Source organism: Prionailurus bengalensis, chromosome D1 (assembly GCF_016509475.1).
Source record: "Prionailurus bengalensis isolate Pbe53 chromosome D1, Fcat_Pben_1.1_paternal_pri, whole genome shotgun sequence".
Classification (NCBI taxonomy): domain Eukaryota; kingdom Metazoa; phylum Chordata; class Mammalia; order Carnivora; family Felidae; genus Prionailurus; species Prionailurus bengalensis.
Window position 1 is genome coordinate 90,692,789 of NC_057346.1, and position 24,768 is coordinate 90,717,556.

Consider the following 24,768-nt stretch of genomic DNA (forward strand, 5'->3'; position numbering starts at 1 on the left):
CAGTTTACTTTTTTATCATTTATTTTTGTTTTTATTTTTTGAGAGACAGCACAAACAGCGGAGCGGCAGAGAGAGAGAGAGAGAGAGAGAGAGGGAGAGAGAGAGAGAGACCCAAGCAAGCTTCACGCCCAGTGCAGAGCCTGACATGAGGCTTGATCTTGCCACTGGGAGATCATAACCTGAACCAAAATCAAGAGTTGGATGCTTAACTGACTGAGCCACCCAGATACCCCAAGATCAGTTTACTTTTAGTGTATTCAGATTTTCATAGCAGGATACCTTTGTACTTTTCACACCTGCTCTGTTTAGATGAATCCTGCTCATAGTAAAGAGGAAGAGTTAACATTTGTAGAGTGGGTTTTTTGGGGTTTTTTTGTGGGTTTTTTTTGGCCACTTTTGAATATTTTCACATTTATTTTGCCTCATTTTTCCTCACAACAACCCTGTGTGGGTGGATATTGTTATTATTCCCATTTGATGGAGGGTTAAACGATCTGCCTGAAGTTACTGTGATAGTAAATATCTGATCTGGAATTTGAACTCAGGCATTTTGTTTCCAAATTCCATGTTCCTTCCACCACAAAAATTAACCACCATCTTTTTTTTCTTTTTATAAGGCAGTATCATTATTTGTTTAGGATCCAGAACTAATCGCACTACAGTTTATAATTCTTAGGAGCAGAGATGAGTGGGTTTTACAAGTCATTATTGTGCTTTGAGCTCTTTGATAGAAGGGAATGCTAATGTCCCCAAGAGGCCCCCAAATCTCTGGTGGCTCCGGTTATTTGGAAACTATTGTCTTCATCCTTAGGAATTTGAGAATTGCCAATTGCTGGCAATTTAGAGCAGGCATGGGATTTTATATGCTAGTGAGTCATAATGATATGTTAGTGTTAATTAGGTTTTTTCCCTTTCTTTGATTTTATTGGCCATAATTGCCACTCTTCATACACAGTATATCAAAGAGCTGTGTAATTTAGTTGTCAAACGTGTGTCAGTGACATTATCCTAAATGACGTGCATTTAGTGCTTTTGCAGGGTTTGAGCCCTGAATTTTCCACTAAAAAACACAGCAGTCTTCCTTGCTTTTTATATATAGCATATATATAAATTGCAAAGATATTCGTAATTTAGTTGTCAAAAATATATACAGATTTTAATTGTTTTTGTTTTTCTGGAGAATGTTGAGTTTTGTATTTTGTAAACTAATGGGCTTCTGAGCCACCCCTACCCTTCATCCCATTTAATCCTTACAGCATGTCTCTGCGCTAATAAACAGCTAAATTTATGTAATCATTCATTTCCTGAGGCATGCTGGTGCTGGTTATTTGCAGATTTTTCCCCCCATTTCCACTCTGTTACTTGATTGGTGGCACTGTAAATACTTTCTGATATTAAATTCTCCTTTCTAGCATTGCGGGATCTATTTTGAATGCATGTGACTAACAGCATGATTTATAGCACAACCTTCCCAATAATCTCTTAATCAGATCACATTTTGATAAACCCCAGGAACATCTGGCCGCAGGAGTTTCAATATGTAGAAATGCTGCCTCTGGTTGTTTGAGCCCTCAGTGTTGAGACTGCAGTATCGAAGACCTGGTTTTATACTGGAGTTTTATTTTTGACAATGCCCATTGTAAATGCACGCACATTCTCCAGGGAAATTCACCACACTGAACAGAGCATTTTGTATTTTTTTTTTTTTTTTTTTTGGAGTGTAGACTGGGACTTCAGAAGTGCAATGCATTTTTCTCCAGTGAAACCTGATTCTACAAGTTTTCCTGCCAACCCACGGAGGCGCACTGCAGGGACCAGTGGTTATGGCTGATGAAAACTGATGAGTGGTTGGGGTGAGGTCAAAAAGTGCTCTGGGATTAATAAACACGCACTGAGAAGCAAGAGCAGGAGAAAAGATGTGTTTTCCTTCCAGGTGAGCTGGAGTTTAGTTTTGCCTCAATTTGTTTTCACAATATAGAGACGAAGATAAAGATTTTGTTGGTTGAGTATGTAGGTCTCGCATTACATCAAACAGAATTCAAATTCCGGGGACTAGTAGGGTTTGTAAGCCAGTGGTGTTTGAGAGGAACAGATCACCATTTGGATGCAAATGATTTTTCACTGCAGATGTGTATGTGTCTTCAGTCGTTGACTGGGAGATGGTATGTTCTTTCATTGTTAAGAAGTAAGGGTGTTTTAAGTAAGTTTACGTTCATTGTTTTAAGTAAGGGTGGATATTTTGTTCTATTTCATTTTTTCTCCTTAACTATAGTAATCTACATAAATATACCTCAGAAATCATTTTTGGTAAGATTTTTGTATGAATGGCACTTCACTTTATCTTCTTGACCAATAATCATAAAGTCTCCTTAATGGCTTCCAAGAGCTTTCCTTTTTGTGTTTTAGGGAAAGTTCAGGTGCCAGGATGCAATGGAATTTTATCTGATGCAGCTTACCTGTGTTTCCCTATCAAATGTTTTCAAATTAAACAAACTATGTATTGCAATACTTACTTTTGAATTTTAATATTTTTACTCCTTATTAATATGAATATTGTTTTTGTGAACAATTTTATGTTTAAGTATTTGAAATAAAGTTTAAAATTTAAAAACAGTGTATTGTGATTTATATTCAAATAATAATATTGAGGGTGACATTTGAAACAATGAAGTAACACAGTTTTTCTTGAGGAAAATACAAAATAAATTTGGTGAACTTTAGAATAAAGGGCAACAGAGTAGTGATAACGAGTATGATTTATCCTAATATAGGCTGAGACCATTTGTTTCTAGATATTTGAAGTGAATAGTAAGCCTTTTGAAAATATAGAATTTGAAAATCAGTGGTTTTTGACTCTTTTTGAGAATCAAATAAAATATGGGCCTGTTTCTCAGAAAATTCACATTTGCATACCCTGAAAACTTTGGTCAGAGTGGTCGACTTGTCCAGAGCCAACAGGTAATGGCAGGAATGAGCTAGATCCTGCGTTCTTTTGTCCAGTGTTTTTTCTAATGGTGATATTGATGGTGATGATGATGATGATGATGATGATACAAACATCAACAACGTCTGCCACTTAGCAAACAGGGTGTGGTAAGCAATGGCACATGGTTTTCTCATTGGATTCTTTCAAAGCGGGTACTGTTACCTCCATGTTGCACATGAGGTCACCGAAGCTTAGCTCAGCCAGAAAAGGGCAGGCCTGCAGCTCCACAATTTCCCCTCCACCTCTGTCCAGCTTACCTGTACACTACTCAGTCATCTCTTCAGCATCCATGGATTTTCAAGCATCTCAGCACATCTTTGCTAGAGACCTCTGAGCTCCCTTCTGCTTAGAACAGAGATTCAGCCTGTCTGCTTCTGTGCAACCGTACCAGCTTTTTAAAAAAATATTTTTAAGGGTATTTATTTATTTTAGAAAGAAAGGGAGAATGAGTGGGGGAGGGGCACAGAGAGAGAGAAAGAATCCCAAGCAGGTTCTGCACTGTCAGCATAGAGCCCAGTGCAGGGCTCAGCCCCGCGAACCATGAGATCATGACCTGAGCTGAAATCAAGATTTGGACCATTAGCCAACTGATTCACCCAGGTGCCCTGTACCAGTTTTTAAAATATTGAAATCTGTTTGTACTTGTAGGCAAACAGCCTGTGTCCCCAAGTCTCCAGTACCCTTCCAACACTGGCAGCCCTGTCTCATCCTCAAGGAACCCAGATCCAACAAGTAACGGGTTAATACTAGCACATCAGGGGGCCTTAACAACTGCCTCAGCGCCATTTTCTTCCATTGATTTTTTAAAACTCTGCTATCCTTGCTTTGCTTTGTTTTTCCAGTTTTGTTGAAATATAATTGACAAACAAAATTGTATATCAAGTGTACAACATAATAGTTTAATACACATTGCAAAATATTTACCATAATCAAACTAATTAATGCATCTATCATTTCATATTGTTACCTTTCATTTTGGCGTGGTGAGGGTGCTTAAGATCTACTCTTGGAAATTTCAAGTGTACAATATGGTATCATTAACTGTTGTCACCATGCTGTTCACTAGATCTTCAGGACTTACTCATCACAAAACTAAAAGTTTGTACCTTCTGACCAAGGATTTGAATATTACTCCTGCCTTTGAGAATGAAGCATCTCCTTACCCCTTAAGGCCCGGCTAAGTTCTGTATTGTTCCTGATACCCTTTCTAACTACTTCAGCCTATATTTTAAAGAAATACGTATAGGATACCTTCTATGCACAGGCAGTGTGTGCCTGGCACTGGAGATACAGTGATGAACAGAGCAGTTTTTGCTCACAAAAAGCTAGGTGGAAGCACACATGAAGACAAGAGTAAGCCTAATAAATGCATCACCACAGACTCTAGTAGATGTTATGAAGAAAAAGCACTAAGTTCAGTTTGAGTATAGTAAGACAATGGAATTTAAATTGGGGGGTCAGGGGCGCCTGGGTGGCGCAGTCGGTTAAGCGTCCGACTTCAGCCAGGTCACGATCTTGCGGTCCGGAGTTCAAGCCCCGCGTCGGGCTCTGGGCTGATGGCTCAGAGCCTGGAGCCTGTTTCCGATTCTGTGTCTCCCTCTCTCTGCCTCTCCCCCGTTCATGCTCTGTCTCTCTCTGTCCCAAAAATAAATAAACGTTGAAAAAAAAATTAAAAAAAAAATAAATAAATTGGGGGGTCAGAAAAAGCATCTAGGAAGAAGGAACCTTTAAGGAGAGATGGGTAGAATGGGTGATGTGGGGGCAAGTGTGGGGGGGTTAGACCAAGAGCAGACTTCGCCCGTGGGAAGATTCTGAGGTGGAGAGCAGTTGGTGGAATCTAGGAACAGAAGAAAAGTCCCTCTGACAGGAGCAGATGGAGTGAATGCGAGGAAGGGGTTGTGTGTATTTGGAGAATCAGGCAGAAGCCTTATTATGCAGGACATGGCGGGTGGGGTAAAGACTTGACTATTACCCCGGTGCAAATGGAAACCTTTGAAGAGTTTTAGGCGGGCAATGGATGCCATCCAAGCCACGCCAGGAGTGGGGCATGACTGAAATGTTTTCAGAAGGTATACGTGGGAGGGGATTCGTCCAAGATTAAGAAGGGTCACGCATAAATATTTCAATGACGGAGTAGTGATTTAAAACATTTTTTTATGTCAATTATACATGACCTGCTGATTCATATGTCTCACTACCTCACACAACCGTGTCTAACCCTAGGCAGGAGGATGTGAAGGAAGTTCTGCAGCAGCAACATCTTCTCATGAATTTAGCATTTCTTTCCATGACAGTTTTCCTTCTTTCTTGTGGAAAGTTCCTTTTCTCCTTGGCTTCTCTATGATTGTTTTTCCTCTCTTCATGGTGACAATGTATCTCTGCCTTCACAAAATACACACTGAGTTACTTGTAGGCCAAGTTTATTTATTTATTTGAGACACAGAGAGAGAGAGAGAGAGCACGAGCAGGGGAAGGGCAGAGCGAGAGGGAGAGAGAGAATCCTAAGCAGGCTCCACACTGTCAGTGCAGAGCACTATGTGGGGCTTGAACCCATGAACCGTGAGATCATGACCTGAGTCGAAGTCAGACACTTAACCGACTGAGCCACCCCGATGCCCCCAAAGTTTGAAGCTTCTAATCAAGGCTTGCTCTCTCGGGTGACCAGCCCCCATGCTGAAGTCATCCAGGGCTTCTCAATAGAACAAAAGACTCTCTCCTAGCGCCCTTATCACTCAAGAAATGCCACGAGTTTTAGGACCTCTATGCCAGAACCAGGGACAAAGACCAAATATCTTCCTCTGGCACCACATTCATATTTTTTAATGGTTAAAAATTGATGATTTGGTCATCTTTAATATGTACACCCACACCCCTCCTCTTTTGGTTATCACCAGACATTTTGGATGGCACTTCGAGCAGTCTTTTCCACATTTTAGAGTTGTCTTGGACACAACATCTCTTCAGCTAAGGTCAATATAACAAAGGAGACTTAGAGATATTTTAGTCCAATTTTTAAATTTTACCACTATATTCCAGGTTAACAAAAAGAAAACTGTTATTGCAAGGATACCTTGCACTATACAATTTCAACTTTGTCACCAACTGCTTCCAGTATACAATTTCACTTTCTGTAACTCTCCTGTCCTGCCCCTTGCCCTGTTCTACAGTAGGACAATAAGTTCCCTAAAGACGGGGCTCTTCTTTTGTTCTTTTTCAGGTCCCATAATATTTATTGTGGATCTTGGATTTTATTTTCTTTTTTGTTTTTTAATTTGAGAGAGAAAGTGCATTTGATTGGGGAGAGGGGAAGAGAGAGAGAGAGAGAGGGAAAATCCCAAGCTGGTTCCACACCGAGCATGGAGCCTGATGCATGGCTTGATCCCACAACCCTGGGACCATGACCTGAGCCAAAATCAAAAGTCAGACATTCAACCAACCGAGTCACCCAGGGACTGCCAAGGATGTTGGATTTTCAATTAACACTTACTGATGGGTCCCCTGAAATAGCCTATTAATAGAGGAATTAAGCCAGAGATTCAAGGGATCTTTATCCTTAAGCTGTACATACTCACAAGCCTTTTTTTTCCTCCATGTTTATTTATTTTTGAGTAAGAGAGCATGCGTGGGGGAGGGACAGAGAGAGAGGGACAAAGGATCCAAAGCCACCTCTGCACTCACAGCAGCAAGTTTCATCTAGGGCTCAAACTCATGAACTGTGAGATCATGACTTGAGCCCAAGTCAGACACTCAAGCAACTGAGCCACCGAGGAGCCCCATATCTGCCAGCCTTTTTAAAGGGGTGTTATTGATAACTTTTCTTTCCTATTCTAAAAATAATAATTTAAATGAATATACATTTACTGGATTGATATCTAGAGACAGAATGAGGTATTGGTTCTCTTAGTAATAAATGTGCTGTATTAGATGTTTCTTGACAGAACTAGGTTTGGGAAAATGTAATATCATTTATGGCAAATTCCAAGTCAAAAGGCAATGTTCTATGGTAGAGTAGAATTTGGTGGTGCATAAATCATTTGGAATTCCTGTGACTGTGGGTTAGAATGGCTGCCTATTCAAGCTAAGTTTACCAAGAAATGCCCAAGAGTGGTACAGAAATAGACAAGTCCTAGGTGGTCTCACAGAGAGAACTGTGTCCATGCTGAGAGAGGAAGGGCAGAATGATCTCCTCCATCATATGAGTCCAGTAGGGACCCAGGAAGCAGCTGAGAGAAAGCTAGATATAATGATGTCTGGTGGTTAAGGCTGAGATACAACTCAGGAGTCATCATGAAGCTGATAACCTTGGCCCTGTGGGGGTGTGGGTATTGTAGCAGAAGCCAGTGACAAGGGATGGTGACCCTTAAGGACCAAATGCTTCAACCCTACTCATTCCCACTTCTGGAAACCCAGTATTATGTTTCTCCCTGGAACCTGGATAAAAAGCTGGGTAAAGAGGGTAGACCCTAAATTTATTGAAATTAAATTTCCAACACACAGTAAAGGGGATGCATAATACAATGTGAGTTATAGAAAAATACAGATGGTTTTGTCTCTTGTACTGCTGAGTATATAAGCAGAGATTTGTAAGTGCTATGGCCATCAAGGAGGTAATGGGGTTCAGAACAGCCTTCCTGAGAGAGAAGGTATCTGAACTGAGATGTAGAGTGGATAGGAATGGCCCAGATAGCCTAGGATATTAGCAGGAGTTATAAAGCACCAGAGGAAAGGCATGCCCAGCAGAAGGGATGGGTTGCTCAAAAGCTCAGTTTAGCATTTTTGGAGATTGAATACAAAATGCAAAGAGTAGTGAAACAGGAGGGGGAGGGGACAGGGCAAACGGTATGAATGCAGTTGTATGTGACTTTATTTTACCGATGAAAACCTCAGGGAGCTGGCCCCTTGCTTTAGGGTCATGCCATTCCATATTCCCTTTGTTTACTATGTTTTAACCAGACTGGCCTTTCAGTTCCTCAAACGTGATAAGCTTCATCTCACCCCAAGGACTTCAGACCTTTTCCTTATGCTTCCTCTCTTTCTAAGACATTCAGCCCCTTAAAATGGTCACCTTGGAAAGCCAAATGCTTATTTATTGATATTATTCTATGTAAGCAGTTTCCAGACTTATCTTTAGGACATATTTATGAGCCATATCAGAAAGACCATTTGTACTCAGACTTTCTGTTTTCTTTTTCTTTTTAACCTAAAGTGGTAATACTGAGAGTTATACCCTACTAGGGCTTTGGATGACATTTGTCTGTTTCCAGAGATGTTTCCTACTCCATCTCTAATGGTGGAAGAGGGACAGTTGTTAAGTGTCTTCAAAGGAATGAACCATAGGACCCGAAGGTGACTGAAGTGTGAGTTCTATAAATGTTTTAAGCAAAGGCAGTATATCATTAGAATAAGTGAATCCTCTTCTAATGTGGTCCATTTGAATGTTAGCATGTGCTTATCAGAACAGAAACTTCATCATCTTTAATGTCAGCTGCTGAATTCACTTAGGACTTAAAAAGACCTAATTCTACTAAAAAATATGGTAGTAAAACCAAAGTACTTGCTTTCGTGACACATACTCATATAACACACACACACACACACACACACACACACACTCTAAAAGTAGCTATGCTGTTGGCATCTGAGTTTAACTATAGAACCCAGTGAGTTAAGAATTAAATCACTTAGATTATCATTGACTACAAAATAAATATGGTAATAATTCTTCAGCTACTCAGTCACTATAGATGAGTTAAGGGAATGTATCTACCTCTTGAAGAAATAACCCTTTTGAACTCTGTAAAGGATATTTCAGTTCTAACTTACGACACTTCCTATGAACAACAGAAAAAAGAAATCAAAGTAGAGTGATCCTGAGAAAATTAAATAGTATAATTTTGTCCTTAATTGGGTAACTATGCATATTAATAATGAGAAATCGATATAAACAAAAGACATTTTAATGCTTTATTGGTTTTACATAAATGATAAAAACAACAAAAAATCAAAGCAAAGGTATAGCAAATGGTTCAAAAGGAGTATTCATTAAGCAACATTACTGAAACAAACAACAGGATTTAATTCATCCAAGTTAGTTTTAGTAGCTAAGACATGGAACTGGTAGCAGATGAACTTGTATTCCAGGGATTTATCTCCTGTACGGTCATGTGCCCCCTAAATCTGGCAATAGAACTTCACACACTGTGGACTTTCAATGAATACTGATGAATAGGAAGCTGTGGCTTAAGCTCTTAGGATAAAGTAAGATGCTTTTCTAGAAAAATACTCCAAAAGGAAAGACATTTATTTCTAAGGTCATCTAATTATCAGTTGATGTCTTAAAGCTTCAAAGTGAACAGTCTTTTTTAACTCTCTTTCTAGAAAGTATCTAATTGAACCATAGCAAGTTCATTGATTTTGCAATTTTCATTGGCATCCAACCCCACATGTCAACCAGACACATACACACACAAATTTATTTTTCCCCACTTAAGATCTTATACCTATTAACTTTAGAACATTCTTCAACTTCTTTTATTTGGGGGAAATAATACTATTGTTCTTTATGAGATTTTAACTGGTGGTCTTTTCTTAGCGTGCTCTGACTTATTCCCTTTTCCCAGACTGCTAAGTAGCAGTGGACTTCAGTTTTCATTAAATCTCTCAAAGAATTGGTTCGAGAAATTGGCGTTGGTCCATCATCTGTGCACCAGACAGGGCAGAGAGGGGGAATCCTCTGAAGAAAGTCATGCAGGTAACTTGATAAAATATAACAAACTTGATGTAGAGTCCTTTTCTCCTCCTTCATGTCAATGGAGACTATGTTACAGCTTAAATAAGCTTTATGGAACTTTTTCTGTTCATAGACATAATCAAGAGACCAGTTTAGAGTTAGAGACATATAAAGAGTACTAGCATGGGATACAGGTGATCTTGGTTTTAATTTTTGGCCAACCACCAAATTATTATATTGTGCAAAATAATTCATTTAATCCCTTTGGGTGTTAGTTTCTTTACTGGCTTAATTTTGTCTTAACTACTCTATAGCTTATTTGTTATGAAAAATTATATGAAGGATATAAACATATCTTGATTATTACTACCGTCTCTGTATTGAAGATTGCTTGAATGAAAAAACTCAGGTCAGAAATTCTCATTTAAGATAACCTTTGACTAAAGTTTTTTCAAGCATTTAGCATTGTATTATGAGCACTTTCCCCTGGCACTTGATTCATAAGACTAAAAGAAAACACGGACATTTTCAATAAACAAAAATAGAAATATAATTTTCATCATTGTTATGATTCTTTAAAACAAGTTTAAAAATTTGATGCACTTGAATTTGGAAGACATTTGTGAAACTAATCAAACAGCCTTCTAAGAAAAGATTTCTTGGCAGGAGTAAAAATTTTCCCAGAACCTTTTTTGTGGAGGGATTTCAGTGGAGGCTTTTTTAAGGGTAGGACTCTTTTGGGGGTTTGTAGTGCTCTTGCTATCTTCACATGCTCATTGCAGTAATACTTGTTGCTTCCTTCCGATAGATGGATGAGTGTGCGTTCTGCCAGATCCATGCATTGGGCATGGACCCAGTGCCCATCTCCATGAGAGCAGTAGATCATGGCAGGTTTGTTGAGCTCAGTTGAATAAAATGGTACCCAAGTATTGATATCCACATCACAAGTAGCGCAGCATGTAATCCAGTAGCCTGTCTCAGACTCATCTTCTTCATCGTCTTCGTTATAGGTGTCAAATTCATCATCACCATCAAAACTATTTGCTTCTGCACTGAAACAAAATTCTTCTGAGTCTTCAAAGGGAGTGGAGTCCCCTGGGTCTTCTGTTGATGTCTGACTATTTGTGAGTGTTTTCTGATCTTCATTCACATCATCTTCAGCACATTTCAACATATAAAAATAGAATGCCTCTGAAGAAGCCTGTTTATTGTCTCCTGGTATGCCAAGGAAAACATTTCCATTTCCCATGTTGCTCCCAAACCAGATCTTGCTGTGCTTAATATCTGGGGTCCAATCTGGGGTCTCCATCTCACGAATTTCTATCTTGTTGTCCACAAAAGAGACAATGTTGCAGACCATTCTCTTTTGATTTTCAAGCTGATAGCCACCAACAATAACAAATTCATCACTGTTTGTTTGAGTCAGGATCGCACTGGAGACAGAGATTCCTCCTGGCAATACTGTGCAATTCACAGCTGGGCTACCCAGTGGGAGATCAACCTTTATGCTGTATAGGTTGGCAGGGCGGATGTTATTGGCAAGTGAGTGTCCTCCTAAAATATAAATGGTATCATTTCTGGCAATGGAGACATGAAAAGATAACCCATCCTGAAGTTCTGGCAGAATGTATGATGTAGAGCACCCAAATTCAAAATCTACCAGGAAAACATGGGGCAGACAGTCAGCTACACTATTCCATTTTTCTGTGATTCTTTGGGCAGAAGGCATGTATGACCGTCCTCCAAAGAGAACACCCATACTTCTCCCTCGACTATACACCACATCAATGGAATGACCATATCTGGCTTCAGGAACATCTCCTACCAAGTCTTTCTCCGTGCAGCAAAAAGTAACTTTTTTGTTGTTCTTGCCAACAACAGACATGACATAAATCTTATCTGAAAGCTCATTATTTGGTGTTTTCCCTCCATGGATGATATATTGATGCTTTTCAGACTCTAAGCTGCCTCTGAAGATGCAAGTGGCTGGGTAACGAAGAGGAGGAAGGTAGCAGGAATCCTTAGAGAAAACTGCAGGCTTCAGTTTGAGATGGTTATGCTTTACATCAAAGTGGAAAACTCCAGTGGGGCAGGATCTCTTGGGCCAGCCTTTTTGGCCAAAGAAGAAAACTTGCCCATCAAAATTCATCAGTGAGAAGCCTGGTTGTATTAAGGCTGTATTATTACTGACTGTTATCATCTGTAGTGACATATTTTCTGATAGTGGATGGATCTTTTATCTGAAAGAATTACACACACAAAATTACTGTATCTCTTCATATAAGTCATTATGTTTGCATCACCTTACATGTAAAACGCTTATTTAAAAAAAGTTCTTCCACAAGCTTGTAGAGGGACTGAATTAGCAAAATCCAGGCAGCTAGGTAAGTAATAAAGAGCCACAGAACCTTCCTTCCTAATAGGATCCAAGCAGTTGGGACATGTTTTCGACATGGACCATCCTCCCTTAGATTTCTGGGAATTGTAGTCCTATCCCCCCCCCCCCCCCTTCACAGATTCACCCCCCTCCCCCCTTCACAGATTCACCGTTTGTCGGCCGAAAGAACTACATTTCCCAGGAATCCGTTCTCTATGGGATGCGTGGTTGGAGACAGTTTCTGTTGCTCCAGGAGAAGCGACTCCTGGGATGCCCCTCTGAATAAAGACGCTCAAAGTGCGGAGTGACTAGAAGGGAGCCAAGGCGGAAAACTAGAGAACGGGAGGTGAGCGCGGCTGACGCAGACCCAACATCCGGGTTACGGGAAGGCTGCAGCACCAGGAGGGGCGTCAGGCCGACTGCTGCCGAGTGTTCCCGGTGCCTCTCCGGGGACTCTTAAACAAGTGACCCCGTAGGAAGCACAGTTGTTTTTGGCCCTGTGGGGTTGCCTGGAAACCGCAGCCTCGAAGGAAGCCCCGGATGAGGCGTCCTAGCGGACTCCTGCCTGGATGCTTTCGAGGACTCCAGTCAGTTACACCCCTGAACGTCCTTAGGTTGCTGGGTCGGGGGGTGGGGGCGGTGGTGTGGGGGACCTGAGGTTACAGAAGCTGTGACTGTTTTACAGAAGCCAAAGACCAGGCTTTGAATACCTGGAGCGCGGGGGAGAAATTACCTGATAATGATTTCGTAGTGGAAACACTAATTAGATTTCAGCGAGTGTCTTGTCAAAAGCCCCTGGTTTTTCCTCAATCGCTCTTGCTCCTGCATTTAGGGTTCTTTCAGGGAAGCAAAGAAGGTTCCTAAATACCCCCCTGCCTCCATTCTCTCTTCCTCTTACCTCTAGGAAAATACAGTTAGTGGCCGTTATTTCAGATCGCTCTTTCCTGCACAAAACATTTGACATAAGTCTTTAGAAACGCTGTCGTAAGCAGGTACTAAGCAAAGAGGTGCCAGAATTATTCAGGATTTAATATTAGTCATATTTAAAAAAAATCTATTTATTAGATGAACTCAGCTGGGTACATTTTTATTTTATTATTATCACTTACCTTAGGGAGATGCCAGGAGCCTTAATGAGAAATACACTCTGTTTGCAGAGTGAGGTCCTAGGCACCAAAGGTTAAAGGAATCAAAAGGGTACAGATTCCTGACTGTTCAGAGTAAATTATTACTATGCTTCAAAAACAGGACGAAACAGTGTCTCTGAATGTGACTCTCAGTAGAGTATGGACTCTGAAGGCCGTTGGCTATAATCAAATCCTTTGTCACCTATTAACTATATGAACTTGGGCAAGTAATTTAACATCGCTCTGTCTCAGTTTCCTCATCTGTAACATGAGATAATTTACCTACCTCCTTGGTTGATGTAAATTATCATTAGTAAATTACTGCATGTAAATTATTTACAATAGGGCTTTGCACACTGTGTTAGTTATAATTATGCTTGAACTTATCAAAAGTAGGGTTGTTAGTACACAATTACCTACAAGTCATGGCAGATGATACTTAATGTTGGAGATGGTTAAAAGAAATTTAGGATCTGGGATCTGGTCAGTGGGTATAGATTGATGAATTTTTTAGACTAATAAGAATTGGATAAGCATACACAATGGAGGCACGGGTGGTGAGTTCAATTTAAATAACAGGAAATCATTCAGTCATTCTTCTGTTACCCTTTCTCTAACCTCTCCTTAAAAATGCAGACTTTGGGGGTGCCTGGGTGACTCAGTTGGCTAAGTGTCCGACTTCTGCTCAGCTCATGATCTCACGGTTTGTGGGTTCGAGCCCTGCATTGGGCTCTGTGCTGACAGCTTGGAGCCTGGAACCTGCTTTGGATTCTGTGTCTCCCTCTCTCTGCCCCTCGCTTGCTCATGCCCTGTCTCTCTCTATCTCTCAAACATAAATAAATGTTAAAACATTTAAAAAAAATGCAGACTTTGCAGCCTGAGTCCAAATCTTGGTCAAGTTATTTTTTCTCTGTTCTTTCTTTTCTGTAAAATGGGAATAGTATTAGTATGTATTCATTGGGTTGTTTTGAAGGATAAATGGGATAACACGTGTAAATCACATAGCACAGTGCCTGGCACATAATAAGCATTTGATAAATGTTGGTCGATACTATAGTTTTTATTTCGCCTGCAAAGATTCCTTGGCCCATTTAGAATCTATGTGTTCAGTGTAGTGAGATTTTGGTAAGGCTTTTTGTCTTGAAGCACTTCTGTAGATCAGATGTAATTAACCACTAAATGTGCTCTTCTATTTAGTTTTAGTTTACTTGGGAGATTCCTCAAGGTGTGATATTTTAAGAATCACATCTTGTGAGTTATGAAACCAAGTGAGGACATGGTGAATGAGAAGGGTTATTGTTAAAGTCATGAAAGCAAGCCCGCCTCTTCTTCATGATGGTTTGTAGGTTCAGCAACTTGCCCTGCTTATGAAATCACGTGGGTGTCTTTTTTATTCATGGCCCATCCAAGTATGCATGAGAGAAGGCCTGGTGCAACCAAGAACATGCTCTCCATAGGGATTAAAAGGAAGTATCGTTCCCTCAATTCAGTAAATGAAAACTGTAAGTGACTCAGCGTGATACGTGCTTGTCAGACAGTTGTCCGCTTCTGGGTAGGGGGAGCACTGAAGCCAAAGCCAGTTTGTTTTAAGTATCTCTGAAGACTGTTATTGGGATAAAAAGCAAGCTCCACGGGGGTCATGGAGTCCATATCCCAAGGGGTGAACATATACCAAGAACACTAGCTTTTAAACAGCAGGCTTAAAAAAAAAAATAATGTTTATTTATTTTTGAGAGAGACAGAGACAGAATGTGAGTGGGTTAGGGGCAGAGACAGAGGGAGACACAGAATCGGAAGCAGGCTCCAGGCTCCGAGCTGTCAGCACAGAGCCCAATGCGGGGCTTGGACCCACGAACCCTGAGATCATGACCTGAGCTGAAGTCGGATGTTCAACCGCTCAACCAACTGAGCCACCCAGGTGCCCCAACAGCAGGCTTTTTTAAAAATAAGGTCTCATTGTGGCCTTTTGGCTTCATTTTAAGGTTGTCTTAGGGAATTTGGCTTCTCATAAGTGAAAACATGACTACTACAGATGAAACAGATACATTTTCTTAAGCAAGACATAAGGAATACTACCCATTTTTTTACACCTTAGTTTGGTTCCCTAAAGATTTCTGACCTGTTCTCCTTTTGATGCCCTGCTCTTGATGCACCTCATAATTTCAGGGCCCTAAAAAACAGGTGAGGTTTATTACTGTTAAGGTGAATTTCCTCCTCTTGTAATGCAGTTCAACTATCTGTGTATTTAATGTTTAGATTACCCATTTAAAACCATGACCAGATGGCACACTTATTTAAAGAATAAACAGGAACACTGAAAGTGTTTTCACATTAATTTGCCATATTTTTTTAGTTTTTGAAATTTGCTTTATTCACTTAAATATGCCCTCACTGGAGTGGACTATTGTATATTTTCCATAGTTTTAACATGACTATATTAGTCACATCTTGGTTTTTAAGAGTTTTTAAAAGGTAATACTAGAACTAAAATAATCTACTTTCTTTAAATAGTCTAGATAAAAAAGGAAGATTTGGAAAAAAAAAAAAGATACTGTTCTTCAACTGAAGGAAGTTTCAAAGTCCACGCATTAAAGATTCTTTTTAAAAGACAGAAATAGAGGACCAATAAATTTATACAATTTTCCCAACCCCATGCTAACATTCCTCAGCAGGGAGGTTTTCATTTATTCACTGTGAAGCTAGGGCACAGTTGAAAATCAAAAGAGGACTAATGGTGTGAGGTCTGGGTTTGTAGTTTCCTGTGTCTGAACTGACTCTTTTTTTCCTTCCAAAGAAAGGTACTGTACTCGGAGGCATTAAATCTTACTGATCAGTGTTGCCCGTGTTTTCTTGATTGCTCCGAAAGAGTAGGTAACCTCATGTAACCACAGTCATTTCGGGCATGAATTAACACTATCTTGCACAGCTAATTGGGTCTGAGATATACGTTATTTGCTTTTTTTGCTGGCACTGAAGCCAGGATTAGGTCTTTTTGTTTTTTTTTCCTGACACTTATGCCAGAGAAGCATTTATGTACTAAGATGAACACATGGGCTCTGATGCCACGGGAATTGAATCCTTGCAGCAGCCTGACAGCAGAAAGCCCCATAGTTTCCAAATTTTACAGCATCCCTTCCCCATCTGGACACCCAATGCATCTGTAACTCACCCGCTGCTAAAGCGGGGCATCGTCTTTCCCTTCAAGTTGACAAACGTAGGTGCCCATCTTTTAGCTTTGATAGAAATGAAGGTATCGGACCTACCTGAAGGCCAGAGAGGCTGCTCACCCCTCTCTGAATCTTTGCCGCTAAACCAGGTATTAAATGTCAGCACTTGGGGAAGATTCACTGACTGCCCACTCTGACCGTGGCAAGAGGAAGGCTCACAGTAAAGAGAATGTGTATATGTGCCTGCAGATGTTCCAGTGAACGCTGATCTAACGGGAGTAACTGACTGTGACCTTTTTTTTTTTTTTCTTTTCTTTAGATGGTCGAGGGAGATATCCACCGGGGTACATGCTCAAGATTTAACTATTTCCTTACTGGCAAACAATGGAAACACAGTCAGCTATTTGTAAAGACCAAAACAAAACAAAACCTGGCGGAAACCTGACTTACTTATGTTTTTATTAAAAACATTTTAGAAATATATAGAAGAAAATGAATATAATTGCTATGATTTAAATAACACTATTAAGAATCAAATGATAAATTATTTCCTAAAGCAGAGACCACACTGATACCAATGTCAGTTATTTTGATCTGAATTGCTCTTCAACAGTCTCGTTTTCTTTAATGCAAAACTCAGAAGTCATTCTAATTATTGGAGGCCTACTGCCAACTTCATATCATATATCAGGAGCTGCTGTGTAATATTACCCAGCAGAATGATTAAGTAAATGGGGTTTGGAGTCAAACTGACCTGGTCTTCTTTACCAGCTCTGCCATTTTCCACTGGAGTCATCCTAATCTCTAAGCCTCTGATTGTCTGTGTCTATAGTGGGAATAATAGAAATAGTCACCCCAAAAGATTGTTGCAAAAAGATTAAATAAGATAATGTCTTTTTTTTTTTTAATTACAATTTAAAATAATGTTTATTATTTTGAGAGAGAGACAGACAGACAGATAGACAGAGCGCCAGCAGGGGAGGGGTAGAGAGATACAGAACTCGAAGCAGGTCCCAGGCTCTGAGCTGTCAGCACAGAGCCTGATGGGGAGCTCAAACTCGCAGACTGCGAGATCGTGACCTGAGCCAAAGTCGGATACTTAGCTGACTGAGCCACCCAGGTGCCCCTCAGTTAGTATCTTTAAAGTGCTCAGTGCCCAGTAGTAACAAATGAGCGTTCCTATAGCTGCACATCCTCACCAGCATTTGGTGTTGTCAGTGTTCTGGATTCTGGTCATTCTAATAGCTGTGTAGTAGGATTTCATTGTTTTAGTTTGTATTTCCCAGATCACATATGATGTGGAGCATATCTTCAGGTTTTTTGTTTGTTTGTTTGTTTTTGTCATCTGTATGTCTTTGTCAGGTATCTCTGAGCTTTTTTTTTTTTTTAGCCAGGTTGTTTGTTTTCTTATTGTTGACTTTAAGAGTTCTTTGTATATTTTGGATAACAGTCCTTTGTCAGATGTGTTTCTGGCAAATATCTTCTCCCAGTCTGTGGCTTTTCTTTCTATTCTCTTGTCAGTGTCTTTAGCATAGCAGAAGTTTTTAACTTTAATAAGTTATTCTCAATTATTTCTTTCATAGATTGTACCTTTGGTATTATATCTAAAAAGTGGTTGCCAGACCCATGAGCTATGAACTTTATGGTTTTGCATTTTTTTTGTTTAGGTCTGTGATCCATTTGAGTTAATTCTTGTGAAGGGTGTAAGGTCTGTGGCTAGATTAATTTTTCACATGTGGAGATGCAGTTCTAGAATCTTTGTTGAAAAGACTGTGTATGTCTACTCTATTGCCTTTGTTTCTTTGTTAAAGATCAGTTGATTGTGTTTATGTGGGTCTATTTCAGTGCTCTCGGCTCTGTTTGATTGATCTGTTTGTCTATTTCACCAATACCACACTGTCTTGATTACTATAGCTGACTTAATTTTAAAGCAACTCATTAAAAACAGTTCCATCAGGAGAAATATATACCACTCATTAGCTTATTGCCTAATCATAAAATTTTTTATTTGTGCTCTATTACAATGTTTATCCAAATGTATATACATTTTACCTGATTATAATAAGAATGCATTTAAATTTTATTTTCTCTTTTTAATACCATATTTCATATACACTATGAAATGTATATTTTATTTCCACCTTTATGATTTTTAATAACTTTCTAAAATTCCATTCAGTAAATGTAAGATAATTTTTCTGACTAACCACCCTTGTTGGTTATTTAATCAGTTTCCGTGTGGCTTAGATGATAGAATGCATGATCAGAAGTAGACAGATCTGGATTTGAGCCTCAGTTTTGCCACTTACTAGCTAAATTCTCCTTTTGAGCTTCAGTTTCCTTATCTCTAAAACAGGAATGATCCCTGCCTTGTTGTAAGAATTAATGCATACAAAGTGTCTGATATAAAAGAGTGTACTAGTAAATCTTGTCTGATGATGTTGACGATGCTATAAATATATTTGTACAAGTGACTGAGTTTTTGCAAAATTTTAGTATATATATGTTCAGGGTTGATTTTTAAAAAAACTAATGAGTAGCTCAGTTGTTTGGCTGATTTTCATCATTTGAAGTGTTGGTCCATCCTTTAAAAAGGCATCATCATCTCTTCTAGTTACTTCCATGATGATTTTTTTCTTTGTCTGCAAAAGAGTATTGGATTATTTCCCTAATCTGTTTATGGTGTTATATGATGATTATAGTACTTGAAATTCCAGCATCAATGACAGCTCTCATAAAGTTGATGTATTGGGTATCTCCACAGTAAATACAAAATAAGAAATGCAACATAGAAACCATGGGTAGGTTTAGGCAAATATTTTAGCCTTTCTGTGTTACTAACACCAGAAAACAGGCAGTTTGTTGCTGAATGGGTTAGTTGTTTTCTGAAGCAGCTGGAATTAGCAACACATTTGGAAATGGATTTTAAAACCTTTAGCCTTTGCCACACCATTAGGAGAGCATTAGATTTGCAGTGATCTCAGTCAAGATCCCAATCTACTGAAGTGCTCAGCATAGAAACTAAATGTGAAATAGTAAACTGTATTTATTGTGCATCCACTATGTATAGGGGCATGTGGAGAATTAGAAAAATTATCACAGACACAAATCTTGTCTTTAAGAGACATACATAGTAATAGGACGAAGCAACTTTACATCCTTCCTTACACTTACCCTTAGAAGGTCTTAAAAGTTCACCAGGAAATTGTAATTATACGTTACTCAGCCCATTCTTAAACCCCTTTGGCACAATCAAATTCAAACTTCTGCTGAGGGGCACCTGCATGGCTCAGTCGGTTAAGCATCTGATTTGGGCTCAGGTCATGATCTCCCGGTTTGTGGGTTTGAGCCCTGCATCGGGTTCTGTGCTGACAGCTCAGAGCCTATAAAGCCTGCTTCGGATTCTGTGTCTCCCTCTCTTTCTGCCCCTCCCCCACTCACTCTCTGTCTCAAAAATAAACATTTTTTAAAAATTTAAAACAAAACTACTGAAATATATTAATTTCTCCTACCTTAATCCAAAACACAGTGGATAATTAAAGAATGAGAGTCAGTACAATTACAGAATAAAATAAGTTTTCTTTCACAGTGGGGAGATAAAAGAGGATATACTGACATAGTAATTGAACAATTAGGAAGCATAATTGGAGAAAAATAGAATGCCAGAGATGGGGGACAGCTTCAAGTCCAGTGCCTTTATTTTCACATTCAAACTACTTTAAGGTCAGAGAAGTTAAATAACAGAACAAGGGTAGCAGAGCTGCAGGGGTGTGTATCCATGGTGGGTTGAGGGGAGGCAGGGGAGGGGCATTCTTCTGTGAACTCATGATTGGCTTTCAAGAAGTACAGAGTGCCTCGCAAGCATTTCCATCCCCATTTTGCAAATGGAGAAAAAATTACATTGCTGCTCCGCGAATTAATCAGTTTGAGTCAAGGACAACTTTTCCTAGCATTCGGATAGGAATAGACAATTTTTACTTTTTAAATAAGTGGCTGATGTTTAAGGAAATAATATAAACAGCCTAGGAAAAGGAGATATTTGACTTGTTGAGTGGATCCCGTAATGGGAGCCACAATGGAAACTGGCAGAGAGGAGAAAAGAGGCAGGAAAAGGAAGTCTATGGAAGGAAGCAAACTACAGTTAGTATGATGGATTGTCAAAAGAAGGACATGACAAGTGACCTGTCACTTTTTATTTAGGACAATTAATTAAATATGGCCACCTGACTGGAATGACTGGTATTTTCCTCTTCATTGTTCTGTGATTTAAGGTGGACTCTGCTGTAAAATAAAATGGAGAAAAATTGCAGAGGTGATTTACAATGTTGTACTAAAAAAAAAAATTCACTTCAAAATTTTATTTTTAGAGAAGGAGGGATTTTGTGTTCCTTAGTTACTGTCTTTGGATATACAAACCACATTTGTGTATGTGTGTTACGTTGTGTACCTTGAGGCAAAATTGCAATTAAAATGCGGAGATTAATTGGAAGCTGGGAAGTACTGTACTCCCTGTTAAAGCTCATTTATTATTCCACAGTCATAGTCATAGGAATTTAGAATAAAAAATAGTTGGGAAATGCATCTTTAAAATCTTATTTCTTTCAAGAAATGTCAAATGAAAAGGTCGATTTTATTTGCAAGATCTGGCATTTTGAAGCACTTAGAAATGAATTTCTGCAAGCAGAGTTGGTTTAGTTGGGTTTGTCTACACCTGCTTCTAACTGGCTGTGTGGATTTTGCTTTAAAGCAGGGTTTCTGGTATTGTAACAGTACTGTGCACTGTGCAGGTGGCTTACAGGCTCAGAACGCTGAGAGAAGGGGATAGCTTTAATTAAGAATGGATACCTTTGTGCTACAATTATTATGCAATACAGGTAACATAAGCATTAATGGGGCATTGCATCCCCTGTGAAGGTGGGATTACAACTGAGCTAAAAAAAATTCTCTTATGATTGAAATATTATTGCATGGTTATAGAGCTATAAAGTTGACTCAGAAACTCTACTGCCTCTACTGGATTCACAGCTTTATCAGGCACCTTGAAAAAATGTTCGATGAAAGACTCGTCACCATTCATAAGGCACTGATGTCGTTGATCACGTTTCTGAAGATAGGAGATCAGTTTTGAAAGTGGTTGAAGGACATGTGTGGCACAGTTTTCTTGATAAATGGACCAGCCTAGAGTTAATGTACTTGTTGGAGTTTTACTAGGGGGTGAAGATAGGGTATTTACTTGTGATTACCCACAATGAAATTTTTCAACAAAGCAAATAATCAAAAGTGGTAGTGAAAAAGTAGTCTTTCTGATTTCCCAAACAGTGGATTTTCTGAAATTTGTCTTATGGGTATATCCTTCAGATTCCATATCCACTGGTAATCTGCTTTTTAAAAAAATTATAGGAAACGAGTGGGGGGAGGAAGTTTGAATGCTTAACTGTGTGCATTTTTCTTTGCTTAATGGAATTAATAACTGTGTAATTGAAAACAGTCTAATACTCAGTTGACCTGCCTCAGTGAGTCAATGCAGACATTTCTGGATTGACTTAAACAGCTTGAAGGAAGGGTATATTTTGGGGACATAAAATTGATTTTATACAATCTGCTGATGAACAGTAAGGCTTAATGAATGATAGCCTCAAGAAACCTCATTACAGTAGCTTGGATGGATGAGCAGGAAAGGGAAGCAAATTTTTCAACAGGAAAGTTTCTGCTTAAACATGTAATTTTATAGATTAGTGTTATTCCCATTCCCCCAGAGCTTTCTGCAGGGGAAAAACAATCAACGTGCATAATTCTATTTTCTTAAATCTTTTCTTTTACCTTACTTGCCTTAGCCTTCTTCTCTTGCTCCCCTTTTCCCCTTTTCAACTTTTAACTTTGAAATAATTACAGATCACAGAACGGATTCATGTGAGGTTGCAAAAAAATGTATAGGGAGGGAGGTTTTGCGCACTTTTATTGCAGCCTTTTGCAATGTTAACATCTTGTGTATCTGTGTACATTATAAAAGTCAGGAAATTGATATTGGTACAATCCATAGAACATATCCCGGTTTTACCAGTTACATATGCACAATTTGTGTGTGTAGTTCAGCTGTCTGACATGTGTAGCCACATGTCAAGATACGACAGTCAAGATACCCAGCTCTATCACCACTGCCAGACTAATGTTACCCACTTATATCCACAACACAAAATTGGTGTTCTCACAATTTTTCTGATGATTTGTCTCACCCATTCTGATGAGTGTGTAGGGGTATCTCATTGTGGCTTTAATTTACATTCCTTTAATGGCTAATGATATTAACATCTTTTCATTAGATTATTTACAATTTATATATCCTCTTTGGTGAAATGTCTGTGCATGTCTTTAGGGTTTTTTTTTTTAATTGGACTTTTCTTTAATGTTGGGTTTTGAGAGTTCTTTATATGTTCCGTGTGCTAGTCCTGTGTTGGATGTGTAATTTATAAATGTTTTCTCCCAGCCTGTGATTCTTTTTTATCTTCTTTTTTTTTTAATTTTTTTTTCAATGTTTATTTATTTTTGGGACAGAGAGAGACAGAGCATGAACGGGCGAGGGGCAGAAAGAGAGGGAGACACAGAATCGGAAACAGGCTCCAGGCTCTGAGCCATCAGCCCAGAGCCCAACGCGGGGCTCGAACTCCCGGACCGTGAGATCGTGACCTGGCTGAAGTCAGACCCTTAACCGACTGCGCCACCCAGGCGCCCCTCTTTTTTATCTTCTTAACAGGATCTTTCCCAGAGCAAAGTTTTGAATTTTGATGAGGTTTAACTTATCACGTTTTCTTCTTTTTTTATTTCAAGTTTTTATTTAAATTCTATTTTTTTACATTTTTAATTAATTAATTTTTTTTTTTTTTTTTTTTTTTTGAGACAGAGAGAGACACCATTAGCCGGGGAGGGGCAGAGAGATAGGGAGACACAGAATCAGGAGCAGGCTCCAGGCTCTGAGCTGTCAGCACAGAGCCCGATTCAGGGCTCGAACTCACAAACCGTGAGATCATGACCTGAGCCGAGGTCGGACACTCAACTGACTGAGCCACCCAGACACCCTGTTAAATTCTACTTAACATATATTGCAAAATTGGTTTCAGGTGTAGAATTTAGTGATTCATCACTTACATATAACACTCAGTGCTCAGCACAAGTGACCTCCTTGATACCCATTACCCATTTAGCCCATCCCCCACCCACCTTCCTCCATCAACCTTCAGTTTGTTCTCTACAGTTAAAAGTCTCTTATGGTTTGCTTCTCTCTTTTTTTCCCTCCTTCCCCTATGTTCATCTGTATACATCACCTGTATACACACACACACACACACACACACACACACACACAGATATACACCACATCTTTATTTGTTCCTTAGTCAATGGACATTTGGGCCCTTTCCATAATTTGACTATTGTTGATACTGCTGCTATAAACGTTGGGGTGCATGTGCCCCTTTGGATCTGTATTTTTGTATCCTTTGGGTAAATACCTAGTAGTGCAGTTGCTGGGTTATAGGGTATATCACTTTTTCTTCTTAGACACATGCTTTTGGTGTCAGTTCTAAGAACTCTTTGCCTAGTCCTATGTCCTAAAGATTGTCTATATATTTTTTTCCTGCTTCTTTTATAAAATCCACTGTTTTGTCTTGATATGTTTTTATTGTTCTTACTATTACAGCCTTCATTAAAAAATACTTTCACTCCATTCCATATTGCTCTAATTTAAAAATAATCACCAAAAAATACAAAAAATAAAAATAATCACCATACATATGGATCATCAGAGTCATTCTTGTTACAAAAATGGAGTCCTGTATAGAGTGCATAGATTATAATCCTCTTTAGGAAAGGAACTAGATCTGTTTCTCTTAAGGCACCTCTTGTATCTGTGTTCATGGTGAGCATGTACTTAGCTCGCATGTTTTATTAGATGCAGCTTTTAGTATGGGTGTCTCTTTTTTCTCTTTTCCTCACGGTGAGATTTTGTCAAGGAAAAAATAAGCTGCGAAATTCCTATTACTAAGACCTTTGCATGGATGACAATACAACTTCTCTTCTGAAGCTCTGTAGTCGGCAGTAATCCCCAAGCTTTTTTCACCTCCCTCTAAGTGCTGCCCTTAAAGCTCAATGCAGAAGTGTGCCTAGGGAAGTCTTTATATAGACATGTAGATGCTTATGCCATCAACATTTTGGTGATAATGAAGAATTCCGTGCCTTTAAGTATTAGGAAAGTCTCGTTGGGAGAAGCTTATAACTTGATGTGCAGTGTATTCTTTGATGCTAGAATTGTATGTTTTTATCTCATTCTGATAAAATGCAGCAGAGGAATTACTGTGCACACACGTATACACATATGCTTTGCCTTG

At 39.1% G+C, this 24,768-nt stretch overlaps 2 protein-coding genes across 6 annotated transcripts in view; one reads left to right on the forward strand and one right to left on the reverse strand.

Annotated features, from left to right (window-relative positions):
- Positions 1-8,936: 8,936 nt before the first annotated feature.
- RAG2 (recombination activating 2) lies at positions 8,937-16,670 on the reverse strand. The gene is made up of 2 exons (XM_043580978.1): positions 16,484-16,670; positions 8,937-11,956 (listed from the first exon to the last, which is right to left on the reverse strand). Exon 2 carries the CDS (start codon positions 11,926-11,928, stop codon positions 10,345-10,347), a length of 1,584 nt encoding a protein of 527 aa, XP_043436913.1. The 5' UTR covers positions 11,929-11,956; positions 16,484-16,670; the 3' UTR covers positions 8,937-10,344.
- Positions 12,280-24,768, forward strand: part of LOC122483715 (intraflagellar transport associated protein) — a 66,997-nt gene continuing 54,508 nt past the window's right edge. The window contains exon 1 of one of the 5 annotated variants that reach the window (XM_043580985.1): positions 12,280-12,439. The gene's annotated coding sequence lies outside the window, so the exon portion shown is untranslated. Of the gene's footprint in view, positions 12,440-12,512; positions 12,681-24,768 lie in introns of those variants that run through there. The other 4 variants (XM_043580982.1, XM_043580983.1, XM_043580979.1 and 1 more) reach the window with 4 other exon arrangements.

Bases quoted from the DNA above. Each gene is read 5' to 3' on its own strand.
- RAG2 (XM_043580978.1), bottom strand. From the start codon at position 11,928: ATGTCACTACAGATGATAACAGTCAGTAATAATACAGCCTTAATACAA.